Here is a 14,476-nt window from a genome sequence, read left to right on the forward strand (position 1 = left end):
TCAAAAAAAGAAAACATAGAATTGCTTGCCTGTGGTATACTCAGAAAGCGAAGTACAACTGGAAATATTCTGGATGAAAACACACAGAATTACATGTTACTGGAAGATGGATTTCTGCCTGCTGCATGCTCTACACTGGACATGCTTGAGGCAAACATGTAAGTAGGAGAACATCATGTCTAAGAAGAGAAATGAAACTATTAGCTGTTTTCTTCAAGCACACGGGAAAAATGAAAGGTGAAATTTACCATACCAGGCGGTTTTCTTTTCCTTTGGTAACCAAGCAAAAGCTGATCAATTCTTTCTCTATAGTGTCCAGCGAAAAGTCAACTCCTCTGTCTATCAGTGACTTGTAGAATCGGTTCAAGAATTCTTGACATACTAGAAGGAACAAACAAAATGTCTGTATGCACAACTTAACCACTACCACACCTATGCGTATGACCCACTAACCACATTAAAAAGTCCATATGGCTCAATGCCTCATGACAATGGATTCAACTGATTTTGGGCCCAGGCATGGTGGCTCACACCCGTAATTCCAGCACTTTGGGAGGCAGCAGCAGGAGGACCACCTGAGCCCAGGAATTTGAAACCAATCTGGACAATATAGTGAGACTTCTCTCTACTACAAAAAAAAAAAAAAAATACCAGGCATGGTGGTGCATGTCTGTAGTCTCAGATACTTGAGAGGCTGAGGTGGGAGGATCTCTTAAGCTCGGCATATGGAGGCTACAGTGAGCTATGATCAAGCCGCTGCACTCCAGCCTGGGTGACAGAGCAAAACCCTGTCTCAAGAAAATAAAAAATATAAATAAAAAGAATCATTTCAGGCCTGTTGCTATTAGTTTAGTATTAGGCCTAAATGCATGTCATATCAGCTTGTTGAATCAGTCAATCATTGGAACCAAGTGCTACCTAAAATGATAACTTTTTCACAAAATTTGGCTAACCCTAAAATTAAAAATAGCTATCTATAGGCGATCACCTTGGGATAGCATAATTGTAAGCACAGAGAAAAACCTGAATAAGAATCCTGAGTAAAGCCCCTTGGTGGTCTGCATTAGTCTTTATGTTCCAGCATTATGAGCCTAAAGTGAAATCAGGCTGGGTGCAGTGGCTCACACCTGTAATCTCAACACTTTGGGTATAGAGTTTGAGACCAGCCTGGACAATATAGCGAGATTGTCTTTGCACACACCTGTGGTCCCAGCTACTGAGGAGGCTAAAGTGGGAGGCTTGTTAGGTCATTTCTTCTAGTTCTACAAATAATGATGAAATCAAATATCATCATTATTTCGTGATGATATTTTCAAGCTTATTTGTATATCTTTAAACACACTAAACATGATTATTTATGATCCATGTCTGAAGTCTTCAGAGGTTTTTTTTTCCCTCTAGACAGAGCCTTGCTCTGTCGCCCAGGCTGGAGTGCATTGGCACATTCTCGACTCACTGCAACCTCCACCTCCTGGGTTCAAGCAATTCTCCTGCCTCAGCCTCCGAGTAGCTGGGATTACAGGTGTGCGCCACCACACCCAGCTAATTTTTTGTATTTTTAGTAGACACAGGGACCATGTTGGCCAGGCTGGTCTTGAACTCCTGACCCCGATTCGCCTGCCTCAGCCTCCCGAAGTGCTGGGATTACAGGCATGAGCACCACGCCTGGCCCAGAGTACATTTCTATTTGTTGTTGATTCTATAGTTTCTTGTTCCTGGTGTGTTCTTTATGTGCTTGCTTATTTTGTACTACACGATTCTCATAGCCCTCAAAACTTATTTGTGAAGATTGTCTGAAGCCGGAGATGAAGGAGCATTATTTCCAGCAAGGATTTGTGTTTGTATTTCTCAGGGTCTAAGGACAACTAGCCAGGCACTGCTTTAAACTAAATATATGGCTTGATGTTTTGGGACCTCTGATGTGAATTTTGGGAGCAGATTCAATTGAGGGATATTTTGTTGTTATCATCTATCAGTGATACGTATTTTTTCTTTTTCCTACTTTGCTCAGTGTCAAGGTAAATTTCCTTGTAGTCCCCTATGGGTAGGGAGGGGTTATGTTTATGTTCTATGTTTCTTTAAACATCAAAAACATAATTTCTGGGCCAGGCTCGGTGACTCACACCTGTAATCCCAACGCTTTGGGAGGCTGAGGCGAGTGGATCACGAGGTCAGAATATCAAGACCAATCTGGCTAACACAGTAAAACCCCGTCTCTACTAAAAATACAAAAAAATATTCACTGGGCGTGGTGGCACGCAACTGTAGTCCCAGCTACTCAGAAGGCTGAGGCAGGAGAATTGCCTGAACCCAGGAGGTGGAGGTTGCGGTGAGCCAAGATCGCGCCATTGCACTCCAGCCTGGGTAACAAGAATGAAACTCCACCTCAAATATAAATAAATAAATAAAAGAATAAATAAATTAATTCAAAACATAATTGCTATGCCTGATTATTCCAATACCTGAAGCCACTGCAGTGTGTGCCTCTTCTGTTTTTTGTCTCAACTGGCTATCACTTATTGTGCCCTTCTTATCTAGGGGTTCATGACTTTTTTAAGTAGGAGCTCTATTTCTTAGAACTTCAACTGTATAAATTATTTGAGGACTAGGTTGAATGTGGGTTCCTGTAAGTAAGATTTGTATTGTTGGCTCAGCTCAGTGGCTCATGTCTGTAATCCCAGCACTTTGGGAAGCCAAGGTGGGCAGGTCACCTGAGGTCAGAAGTTCCAAGACTAGCCTGGCCAACATGGTGAAACCCTGTCTCTACAAAAAATACAAAAATTAGCCAGGGGTGGTGGCAGGTGCCTGCAATCCCAGGTACTTGGGAGGCTGAGGCAGGAGAATTGCTTGAACCCGGGAAGTGGAGGTTGCAGTGAGCCGAGATTGCACCATTGCACTCCAGCCTGGGCAACCAGAGCAAAACTTCATCTCAAAAAACAAAATAAAAGCAAGACACATTTGCTGATGTCTGAGGTTATGATCTACTTAAAATCACTTTCAACTAAATTATCAGTTTAAGATATTTCAGATCATCCGAGTAGTGTGAATGGGGTCTTCAACCCCTATGTGAATGAGCTCATAATTACAAGTTGTCAAGAAAGAGTTGTGTTTTTCCTTTTATTCAGTAAAACGTTCAAGTTAAACCATTTCTTTTAGTCTCTAAAGATGGAAATAGGTTGTAGTTATTTCCAGTTCACCTTTTATAATGAAGGGCTTGGTCTTTGGGGCCCTGAATTAACTGGGAGAGGATCTGCTCTCGAACTCCTAACTTGGAAATGCCTGGGATTTGTCTTATTTAGCCCAAACAACAAAAACTTTAGTTCGGATCACCTCGCTAACAAATGTTCCAGGGTAAATCCAGCTTCAGTGCTCCCTTCAACCCACTGGACTCACACGTCCACTCTGTTGTTTGTTTCTGGGTATGCCCTCCCAACTCATACTTGAAAATATTTTCATGTTGTTTATTTTATCCAGTATTTTTAGATGACTGGCCAGTCATGTCATCTTTTAGAGCCTGAAGGTCTTATATATATATATATATATTATTTTTTTTTTTTGAGATGGAATCTTGCTCTGTCACCAGGGTGGAGTGCAATGGTTCGATCTCAGGTCACTGCAACCTCTGCCTCCCGGGTTCAAGTGATTCTCCTGCCTCAGCCTCCCAAGTGGCTGCGACTACAGGTGCATACCACCACCACACCCAGATAATTTTTGTATTTTTAGTAGAGACGGGGTTTCACCATGTTGGCCAGGATGATCTCGATCTCTTGACCTCGTGATCCACCCACCTTGGCCTCCCAAAGTGCTGGGATTACAGGTGGGAGCCACTGCACTGGACCCCTTATTTCTAATGCTATTAACATGAACAGAATACTAAATATAATAGCCAGTCACTGGTGTTTTAAACAAATATTTATTAAGCTACTAGTACATGCAAAACTGTATTCTAGTTCTTGAGATTCAGTAATGAAGAAAACAAAGTCCTTGCCCTTGAGAGTTACATCTGATAGAACAAATAAATGTATAGGTAGCCAAAAGGAAAGATAAACATGGTAAGGAGGATGGAGGGTGACAAGGTAACAGTTTGATTCTAAGTGGGTTGGTTAGGAAAGGTCTCTTAGGTAAAGTGATGTCGAGCAGACACCTGAAGGCAGTGGAAGAACAGTTTAAGTGGATGACTTGAGGAAGAACTCTGCAGGCAGAAGGAACAGCAATGCAAAGGCTCGAATGCAGGAGTGTCCATGGTGGATTCAAGGACCAGCCAGGGGGCCAGCGTGGCTAAAGTAGGAGGGAGGCAAGTAGCGAAAGAGATCAAATAGGCAGCAGCATGCCGGGGAGACCAGGGCCTTTCAAGCATGGTAAGGACTCTGTATGTCACTCTGAGAAGGGAAGCCGTTCAAGGTTTTGAGTAGAGAAGAGCTATGCTCCGACATGATTCATAAAGGATGTCTCTGAAGGCCGCTGGAGAATGAACTAAGAGGAAGCGGGAAAGAAAGCAGGGAGACCAGCTGACCAGTTTACAGGATCTCAAAACAGTTGTATCTCTTAGGTCAGGGTAATAGCTATAGAGGTGCTGGGAAGTGGTTGCACTCTGGACATATCTTGAAGGAAGTGCAAAAAGAATTTACTAATGAACCAGATGTAACATGTTAGAGCCGGGGAGAGCGAGAGAGAAATCAAAGATAATCCCAGTAATTTTGGCTGAGAAATTGGAAGTGTGGTTTCTCTTCAAATCGTATAAATATTTCACCTTTTACTAAAGATTTCCATGGAGAGGAACAATTCTGAGTCTTAATCCAATTTTTTGAGGCCCTGCCTCTGCAGGGCTGATTAAAAAATAAAAATAAAATAAAATAAAAAAGAAATTGGAACTGTGGAGTGGCTGCCATTTGCTGAAATGAGAAAGATTGCAGGAGAAGCAAGTTTATGGTGACAAATAGGAATCCAGCCTTTTTTTTCTTTTTTGAGATGGAATCTCACTCTGTCGCCCAGGCTAGAGTATAGCGGCGCGATCGCAGCTCACTGCAACCTCCACCTCCCAAATTCAAGTGATTCTTGTGCCTCAGGCTACTGAGTAGCTGGGATTACAGGCGCATGCCACCACACCCAGCTAATTGTTATATTTTTAGTAGAGATGGGTTTTGTTATGTTGGCCAGGCTGGTCTCTAACTCCTGACCTCAGGTGATCTGCCTGCCTCAACCTCCCAAAGTGCTGGCTTACAGGTGTGAACCACCACACCTGGCCAGAATCTGGTCTTGATATATAAACTTCAAGATACTTCTAGACATCTGTGATGGTTAATTTTATGTAGCAACTTAGAGGATGTTTTTGGATGACATTAACACTTAAATTGATGAACTCTGGGGAAAGCAGATTTCCCTCCATAATGTGGGTGGGCCTTACTCAACTAGTTGAGGGCCTGAATAGACCAAAATAGACCAGTCTCCCTAACCAAGAGGAAATTCTCCAGCAGACTCCCTTCAGGCTTCATCCATACCATGGGCTCTCCTGGGTCTCCAGCCTGCTTGCCCACAATGCAGACTTTGGACTTCCTAGCCTTCATAATCTTGTAAGCCAATTCCTTATAATAAATCTCTTTTTATAGAGATAAATATTATAGATATTAAGGAGATATATAGATATAGACAGATTATATGTTCTCTTTGGTCCTACTGGTTTTGTTTCTCTGGAGAACCTTGACTAATGTAACATCCAACTGGAAAGGGTGAGAAGGCAGCTAGATATATATAAATTTGGAGATCAGGTGTAAGATCTAGGATGAATAAATCTGCAAGTCATCGACATCCAAATGGTGTTTTTGAGATGAGACCACAAAGTAAGGAGAGATGGAAAAGAGACACAGTCCTGGACCACAGCCTTGTGAAACCCCAATGTTTAGAAATTGGGAAGACGGAAAAGAACCAGAAAAAGACTGAAAGGAGCAGCCAGTGAGGTAGGTTGAGAACGAAGAGTGAGTTTTATTCCAGACGGCAAGTGAGGACAGTGTTAAAAGGCATGTGTAATGGATCTGTGTGTTAAACGTGAAAAATGAGACCTCTCCCAATATGTATCTTGCTGAGTTTAATTGGCAAATATATCCAGTATGCAAAGAAGAAACCCACTGTAATGATCAATGCTACAAGTCATCAGAAATGATCCTCAGGCCAGGCACAGGGGTTCACACCTATAATCCCAGCACTTTGGGAGGCTGAAGTAGGTGGATCACTTGAGCTCAGGGGTTCGAGATCAGCCTGGGTGACATAGTGAAACCTCATCTCTATTAAAAATACCAAAAAATTAGCTGGGCGTGGTGGCATGCACCTGTAGTCTAGGTACTCATGAGGCGGAGGAGGGAGGATAACTTCAGCCCAGGAGACGCAGGTTGCAGTGAGTTGAGACTGTGCCACTGCACTCCAGCCTGTGCAACAGAGCAAGACTCTGTCTCAAAAGAAAAAAAAAAAAAGAAAGAAAAAGAAAGAAACAAACTATCATCAAAGTCTCCTAGGAACCTCTAATTCTTGTTTCCTACAACAAAAACCCCAGTATTGCAGTGCCTCATTGCTCTTACTGTATTTCCCACAGTATACCTTCATATGATTTCTGTACCTCAACTATCACTCTGCCAATGTATCATCCAGGTGATGAAGGTTAGAAACACCAACTTGTCCTTTTCAAGATCTACAGTTGACTCACTGAAAGATACCCAACATTTTAACACAGCATATACGCATACATTTCTTCAACAAACTGGGTGCCTACCATCCGCCACGCACTGTGGTAGCTGCTGGAAATGATGTGGTGAGAGAGCCTGTTTTGACTTTCAGAGCGCACTTTCAGGGGAGACCAGAACAATGTAAGAAGTGTATTCGATGCTGTGGGAAGACAAAGGAGAGGCACCTGGAGGAAACTTGGAAGCCACTGAAAGATACTAAATAAGGAAGTAGCATAATAGCCCTGCCAGGGGACTAGGCGGAAGGGAGACAGGTAGCAGGAAGAACACTGTTTTGACAACGAGCAGGGGAAAACTGGTGAAGATCTGTGTGTAAGGAGGTCCTGGACTTGGGTAAAGAGAAAAGAGAAGGGCCAGCCAGGAGGTAGAATTGACGATGCATGATAGATTTGCTGTAAGGGAAAAGGGAGAAAGAGAAGTCTAGAATCTAGGCTGGTTGACCCATGCTGTCACCGTAAGCATGACAGTAACAGGTTTAGGGGAGTAAGACAGGTTTTTTTTGACTGTTGATGTTGAGGTATATGATATCTAAGAGGGAATGTTCACTAGTCAATTGGATGCAAGGCCTGGGACTCTAGAAAGGTCGGTGGATATAAGGTTAGATAATTATTTATTAATTTTTATTTATTTATTTATTTTGAGATGGAGTCCCGCTCTGTCACCCAGGATGGAGTGCAATGGCACTGTCTTGGCTTACTGCAACCTCTGCCTCCCAGGTTCAAGTGATTCTCCTGCCTCAGCCGCCCAAATAACTGGAATTACAGGCGCCTGCCACTATGCCCTGCTAATTTTTGTATTTTTAGTATAGACAGGATTTCATCATGTTGGCCAGGCTGGTCTCGAACTCCTGACCTCATGATCTGCCCGCCTCGGCCTCCCAAAGTGCTGGGATTATAGATGTGAGCCACCACGCCCAAGCAAGTTTAGAGATTTATTAGACTGGAGGCAGGTTGGTTTGCGTGGAGAAGAGAGAAAAGCAGAGGGCAGAACCCTGGAACGTCTTAAGCTTCGGCTAAAGGACCAGAAGCCCACAAAGACACAGTGGACAGTGGGCACAGAGATAGGAAGGAAAAAAGCAGTATCATGACCATGAAGAAAAGACAGTTTCTGAAAGGGAAAGATGTTGATGGTGGGTGTCACACGCCACAGAGAAGTCGAGGTAAGAAAGGAAACTCATTTTTGGGACTTACTTGAAGAGCATAACCTCACCATAAATGCCCTAACAAATGAGTAACTTCTTCAGTTTCCCGGGATGCCTTTACTGCCAAAATAACCGCAGATAGCCATACTTCTTTTATTTATGTTGTGGGTTTATGTTTACTAAAGGTAATCCTATAAGTGAATCTATAATTATTTTAAAATAAAAAGTTGTAAAAAATAGTCCCATAATATAATCATTTAAAAGAGATTCAAAAACATTTACATTTTTTCAGTAAACCTCACATTAGCTAATGTGGTAAGAGGGGAGACCCCCCCCCACCTCCTTCTGTTTCCCAGTCTCCACCTCCTCTCTCCCTCCCTCCCCTCCAGATGGGAAGGAGGGTGCAAAAGAGAAAAAATAAAATAAAATACCAAAGAATTAGGAAGATGACTCCCTTTTCAGTTCCCAGTGTCTCTGCTATCTGTAAGCCTTGAAAGAGTTGCAAATGACTGTTACCCTACCGTCTGGAGCCTGTCACTGGGTCACGCCCCCACATCTGCATGGTCCAGGCTCCCTCCTGGAAACACCTCTGCCAACTAATAGTTTACTGCCTTTGCCTTGTCTCTGTAAGCCCCCTCCCCTGCCGGTTCCCGCTCACACTGCATATGAATTAGCAAATCAATAAAGCCAAAAGATTGTAAGGTCGGACGTCCAGCAAATGGATGTCCAGCAACAGTTTTGCCTCAGTTTCGCCTTTAGTGTTGTAAGCCTAGAGAAAAGCTGCTTCTCCGGGAGCTCAGGAAATGAGGCAGTAACCGACTCCCCCACGCTCCCCTAGCTCCTGGCCGAATAAAAAGCCACTTTCTTCCTCAGGTCTGTGTTCGAGAGGTTTGTTCCTCACTGTTCCTGCTTCGGTAGGACTCACCAACTTGAATAGCTACAGGGGCCAGGCAAGGAAAATGAAGAGTTAAGCAATTTGATTGGGGGCGGGGTAGGGGAGGGTAATAACTCAAAACCCAAGTCCTTTCTAAAAAGAGCAGCCAATAGCTGGTTCTCACTGTATGGCCCTATGGGCCAATCTTGCCAGGTCATCTAGTTTTTTGAGAAAAGCCAGAAATGTGAATTTTTACATAAAATCTCCCAATTTTAAAATGTAGCCAGTGAGTTTGATTTTTTTCAAAATACTTTGTAAATGTAACAAAATACATTGAGAAGAAATTAAGTTGTAAATAAAGGAGGCTGAGGAGGAAGGAACACTCATAAGCAGTAATAGAGCTGGATTCACGCCTGTAATGCCAGCACTTTTGGAGGCCGAAGTGGGCAGATCACCTGTGGTCGGGAGTTTGAGATCAGCCTGACAAACATGGAGAAACCCCATCTCTATTAAAAATACAAAATTAGCTGGATGTGGTGGTACATGTCTGTAATCCCAGCTACTCAGGAGGCTAAGGTAGGAGAATCACTTGAACCCGGGAGGTGAAGGCTGCACGGAGCCGAGATCGTGCCATTGCACTCCAGGCTGGGCAACAAAAACAAAACTCCATCTCAAAAAAAAAAAAAAAAAAAGAGCTGGATGCAGAACCTAGTTCTTCTAGTTCCCAAACTGTTATGTCTTTCCTATTTGATAATACAGCTTCTTTACCTAACAAATGACACACACACACACTAGTCAGACATACAAGTTAATAACCACAGCTTGCTTTAATAAATTTGGGACAGACAGCATAAGCTTGCCATTTAATTAATCCAGATGCTGTCTCTCTTAAAATGTTTTTAAGTGGGAGCTACAGACGAGTCATCAAATCAATTGTCTTTGCCTCACAAATTCTGCTTTAAAAGTACAGCGCACAATTATAGCACAGTTTTGAGCAAAATTATAACTCAGCTAAATAAATATCTTTATATCAAGTAATAACATCATGTAGATATTTTAAGTTTCTGGAGAAAAGTTTAATTATTGCAGAGCTGATAGAAAGCTGGACTCCAATTATTAAGACTTTAAGTACTGGGCGCTGTGGCTCATGCCTATAATCCCAGCTCTTTAGGAGGCTGAGGCAGGACGATCACCTGAGGTGGGCCAATCACCTGAGGTCAGGAGTTCAAGACCAGTCTGGCCAACATGGTAAAACTCCATCTCTACTAAAAATATGAAAATTAGGCGTGGTGGTGGCACCTGTAGTACCAGCTACTCAGAAGGCTGAAGCAGGAGAATCGCTGGAACCCGGTAGTGGAGGCTGCAGTGAGCTGAGATTGTGCCACTGCACTCCAGCCTAGGTAGCACAGTGAGACTGTCTCAAAAAAAAAATTTTTTTTAGTATAGACTATACCCATCCATTCATTCAACATATATGATGAACCTACAATTTCCTGTTCACTAGGGACAGATTTTCCAGCTCAGGGTATATACATCTAAACTAATTATTTTAAAGAAACACAGAGTGAGTGCTACAGGAGTCCAGAAGGAATGGGCTAGGGTAGCCACTGATCTTCTCCTTGTTAACAGATCTCTAAAGTGAAGTATGCTGATTTTGCAAAATCCAAAGTCTCAGAGCTAGTGGGCTTGGTGGGAGACAGACCCACGTGTTCTCACTGTAAGTCCACAGCTGAGATACCGTGAATAAAAAGGAATCACTTTTTTGTATTGTTCTCTCTCCCAAGGAGTCAATGTACTCCTTTGTAAAGTCACTTTCGCCAACAGAGTCCTAACAAATGTTAGCTTTGTCCTCTGATTTAAGCCACTCAACTCAATGTCATGTTTTGTTTTCCTTTTGGGAGTCACTAACTAGCTTGGACTTGAAAGACGTCTTCTGTGCAAGGGGAGGCAAATCTTGCTGGCTGGAAGCAGCAGAATCAATCTGGCGCCAGGATCATCTGAATTTAGCAGTCTTTACATAAACTCTAACCCAAATACAAACCCACCAGCTTTTACTGCTGAAGTTTAATATTCACAGCAACACCACAAAGTGGCCTTGCGTTGCCACTAGGCCCGGCTTGAGCTTTTGCTCGATCAGGGCCTGCATTTCCTGGGTGAAATGTTATTTATAGCCAGGGCCAGGAGAAGCAGACAGCAGCTGCGCTGCAGCGCGGGGCCGCCGCCATACAAGCAGGTCTCACACCGCTCACCTTCACAGTCGGCCCTCGGCTGCCCTCCGGTCTCCTGGCCCTGCACCAGAACCGGGTGAGAGACCCAAAGCCCGGCGCAAAAGGCCACCACGGCAGCTGGGCTCGCGCACCACATGCTAGACCAGCAGCTTCAATCGCCTCCGCCACCGGCGCCCACTGCCCACCGCCCACCGCCCACAGCCCACCGCGGTACTGAAGAAGGCTGAGGAGTAGAGTGCAAGATTGGAAAGAATCTGCCCTTAGTTGCCAGGACAAGTGACGTAACTGAACTGAGAGTTTCCATTGGCTCTCAAGGAAGGGGCAGGAAGGAGGCGGAGCGAAGAAGCCTTTCCCGGCCCTCCCCCGCTGCGCGTGCGCACGTGCAGTTCCCCCCCCCGCCCCCCTCGCCCCGAGAGCGTAGAGACGCGCTGAAGCTACTCGCCGACTGCGCGTGAAGAAAGGCCGAAACTTCACGCTGATTGGCGGCGACCCGGAGGCGGACGCGGCGGACCGGACGCAGGGGGCGGGAGGGAGGGAACGTGAAGCTCCGCGGCGCTTGATGGGGCCGTAGGACGGCCGGTAGCTGTCGCTATTGGGGGGGCTCGTTCATTTCTGCCGCCGCTGTCCCTCCCGCCTCATGGCGGCCATCGGAGTTCACCTGGGCTGCACCTCAGCCTGTGTGGCCGTCTATAAGGTGAGGGGCTGCGGAGCTGGATTACGGCTTCATGACGGCCACCCGATTCTCTGGCGCGGGGTCATCCACAGACAGGCTTGAGAGCGGCGTGTCGCCCGCCTAGAGATGTGAAGTGGCGAGGAGACTCCGGGGCTAGGGCCTGGCGGGCCCGACGTCGCCCCCGGCGCCTCCTCGGGAAAGTTCTCTGCTACGCGACGGAGGCTCCTGGCGACGCAGGCGCGCGGGGTCCCAGGGGCGTCAGGGCGGAGGATACCCAGAGGGGTCCCGCGGACTGCGGGGTGGCCAGGTGCCCGGGGGATCCCGGGGACGGGGGGGCCGCTGGGTGCCCGGGGGTCCCGGGGACATCGGGGCTGCGAGAATTTGGGGGGGGTCTCGGGGACGTCCTGGCCTCAGGATCCTGGAAGGGGTCTCGCTGACGTCTGGGCCTCAGGATTCTCGTGGGTGGGCCGTCCTAGGAAAGTCGTGGCCGCGAGGTACTTGGAGGCAGTGGTCCTGGGGACTGCAAGGCCGCAGTACTCGCCGCCCTGGGCCCTAAAGTCTAGGCCCAAGAGTGGCGGGGAGGCTGCAGTATGTAGCTGGAGCTGATGGTCCAGCGAAGCTGCCTGGCTGTGAAGCCAGTTGATTGTGTGTGCCCTACAGAGGTGGCCTTTCTCGAAGGGAGAGCTTGACAGGACTTGTGGCCTTTCTCTCATCAATGGAGATGCAGAAGGAACGATAATCATGAACTCTGCTGCCACTAGTCCCGCGTTTAAATGTCAAATGACTTGTTAGTAAAAGTCAAAGGGAATAATGGTAATTCATTTGTAGAAACAGGAAGAAAGGGACCCGGCGCGGTGGCTCACACCTGTAATCCCAGCACTTTGGGAGGCCTAGGCCGGCCGATCACTTGAGGTTAGGAGTTCGAGACCAGCCTGGCCAACTTGGTGAAACACCGCCTCTACTAAAAATATAAAAAAAAATTAGCCAGGCGTGTAATCCCAGCTGCTCAGGAGGCTGAGGGATGAGAATCGCTTGAACCCAGGAGACGGAGGTTGCAGTGAGCCTAGATCCGCCACTGCACTCTGCACTCCAGTCTGGGAGCAAGACTCTGTCTTTAAAAAAAAAAAAAAAGAAAGAAAGAAAGAAATGGTAAGTAGAGAAGTAGGAAAGGTAACGTAATAACAGGCTTCGTCTTGTGTACAGAAAGGTTATTATTACTTTTGATTCAATTGTTGACTTTGCAGAGCAGAATGAAAACATGAAGGAGTTCTTCATGGAATTATAGGCCTTCTATAAAAACTAGGAAATTAAATGGTAATTAAATCTGCAAATTTAAAATGTTAATAGAGTGGTATTTCTTTCCACACTGATGGCAAAGTAACACTGGTGCACACATGTCTGAATACATCTAATGAGACTGTGTATTTCTTTACAACAGAACTAATATAGTTGTGTTTTCTTCTCTAGGATGGCCGGGCTGGTGTGGTTGCAAATGATGCCGGTGACCGAGTTACTCCAGCTGTTGTTGCTTACTCAGCAAATGAAGAGGTACTAGTCCCCTCATTTTTGTACTTTTAAAATAATTTAAAATTACATGCATTGTTTTATACATATATATATATATATATGTTTTTTTTTTCAGATTGTTGGGTTGGCAGCAAAACAAAATAGGATAAGAAATATTTCAAATACAGTAATGAAAGTAAAGCAGATCCTGGGCAGAAGGTATGGAATCAAATGATACTTTTAAATATGGTAACAGATACATGTTTATAAATTCTAAGCATAATGTGAAATGAAACTAGAAACAGCATAGTTTGTTTTCTCATTGCTTTTTATGACTGAGTCATTACAGAGAGTACCCCCAGGTTTCTTTTGATTATTAATGTTGGATCTTCTCCAGTGCGGGAATCATTCAGACGTTAGTTTCTTGCTGACAGATCTGTTAATGTTGATAAATGCCAACATTCATTTAATTTTGGTAATTTGTGTCATTCAGAGGTAGTAATTTGGATTTTTCACATTTTTAGATTTTTTTAACCAAGAGAATTTCAGAGATTTTGTGAGAATTTGAAGACTTTTTGGCAATGTGGTTCAATTTTGCGGAATCTATTACAATTGTTTATAATTTATGTAGACACTATTGATTTTCTTAGGATCTTTTGTGACACTTTCTGGGAACTGACTTGTCCCAATGACTTACAAATTTAATGATTAGAGTAAGAGCTAAATTAACGTCTTATGTAAGAATCAGATTAATCATCTGTTGTAACTTTAATTAAGTTTTTTTAAGATTAGAAGAGGCTTGCTTCCCCAGACTTCTGTCTCCTCAAATTATAGATTGCTATAATAATTAGGGGTTTTCCTTTTCACTACTGTAGTAATGCTTGATAGAGTGTTTTTAAATTTTCAAAGTGCTTTCACATCTATTTAATCCTCTCAGCATCCTTATAAAATAGGCAAGGCAAATACTATCATTCTCCATTTATAGATGAGAAAATCAAGGTACAAGGAAATTGTGGCATTATTTTCAGGGTAAACTGGATAAGACTGCAGGTCAGATCTCACCCTCTGCCCCAGGTTCTTTCTTCCAACTTCTTTTAGTGAGAATTTAAGTAAAAATGTCCTTGTATTGATTTAGAATTTGGATATTAGAGATTAAATTTAATATTTATTTCTTTTATAGTATTTATGTTATATCTCTTACCTGTGTTCAATTAAATTGAACTTGATATTAATCTTTTTCCTTAGGATATTTGTGTACTAAGCCAAAAACTATAGTTGTTTGGAGAGAATTCAGTATTTGGTGACAATAAATATATCCCCATA

The 14,476-nt window shown here is 44.1% G+C and overlaps 3 protein-coding genes and 1 non-coding gene across 7 annotated transcripts in view; 3 read left to right on the top strand and 1 right to left on the bottom strand.

The window, feature by feature from the left end:
- The window catches only part of CDNF (cerebral dopamine neurotrophic factor), a 210,694-nt gene extending 199,483 nt beyond the window's left edge, over positions 1 to 11,211 (bottom strand). For all 4 annotated transcript variants that reach the window (XR_013519544.1, XR_013519543.1, XM_035306829.3 and 1 more), the window contains exons 1-2: positions 10,996 to 11,211; positions 254 to 381 (exon numbers count right to left, since the gene is read on the bottom strand). Coding sequence is in view for 2 of the 4 variants with exons in the window: in XM_035306829.3 (XP_035162720.2) it covers positions 254 to 381; positions 10,996 to 11,110 (243 nt within the window). In the remaining 2 variants the exon portion in view is untranslated. The remainder of the gene's footprint in view (positions 1 to 253; positions 382 to 10,995) is intronic.
- On the top strand, positions 4,713 to 4,828 carry LOC118143312 (U5 spliceosomal RNA). Its single transcript, XR_004727540.1, has one exon. It is a non-coding gene; the product is annotated as a U5 spliceosomal RNA (small nuclear RNA).
- A 304-nt stretch (positions 11,212 to 11,515) lies between the features above and the next one.
- HSPA14 (heat shock protein family A (Hsp70) member 14) overlaps positions 11,516 to 14,476 on the top strand; it is a 31,322-nt gene continuing 28,361 nt past the window's right edge. The window contains exons 1-3 of the mRNA XM_002750050.6: positions 11,516 to 11,668; positions 13,115 to 13,195; positions 13,290 to 13,372. Coding sequence (XP_002750096.2) covers positions 11,612 to 11,668; positions 13,115 to 13,195; positions 13,290 to 13,372 — 221 coding nt within the window. The 5' untranslated portion in view covers positions 11,516 to 11,611. The remainder of the gene's footprint in view (positions 11,669 to 13,114; positions 13,196 to 13,289; positions 13,373 to 14,476) is intronic.
- The window catches only part of MSANTD7 (Myb/SANT DNA binding domain containing 7), a 31,184-nt gene continuing 29,820 nt past the window's right edge, over positions 13,113 to 14,476 (top strand). The window contains exons 1-2 of the transcript XR_013519542.1: positions 13,113 to 13,195; positions 13,290 to 13,372. The gene's annotated coding sequence lies outside the window, so the exon portion shown is untranslated. The remainder of the gene's footprint in view (positions 13,196 to 13,289; positions 13,373 to 14,476) is intronic.

The sequence above is a fragment of the Callithrix jacchus genome, chromosome 7 (assembly GCF_049354715.1).
Source record: "Callithrix jacchus isolate 240 chromosome 7, calJac240_pri, whole genome shotgun sequence".
Lineage (NCBI taxonomy): Eukaryota > Metazoa > Chordata > Mammalia > Primates > Cebidae > Callithrix > Callithrix jacchus.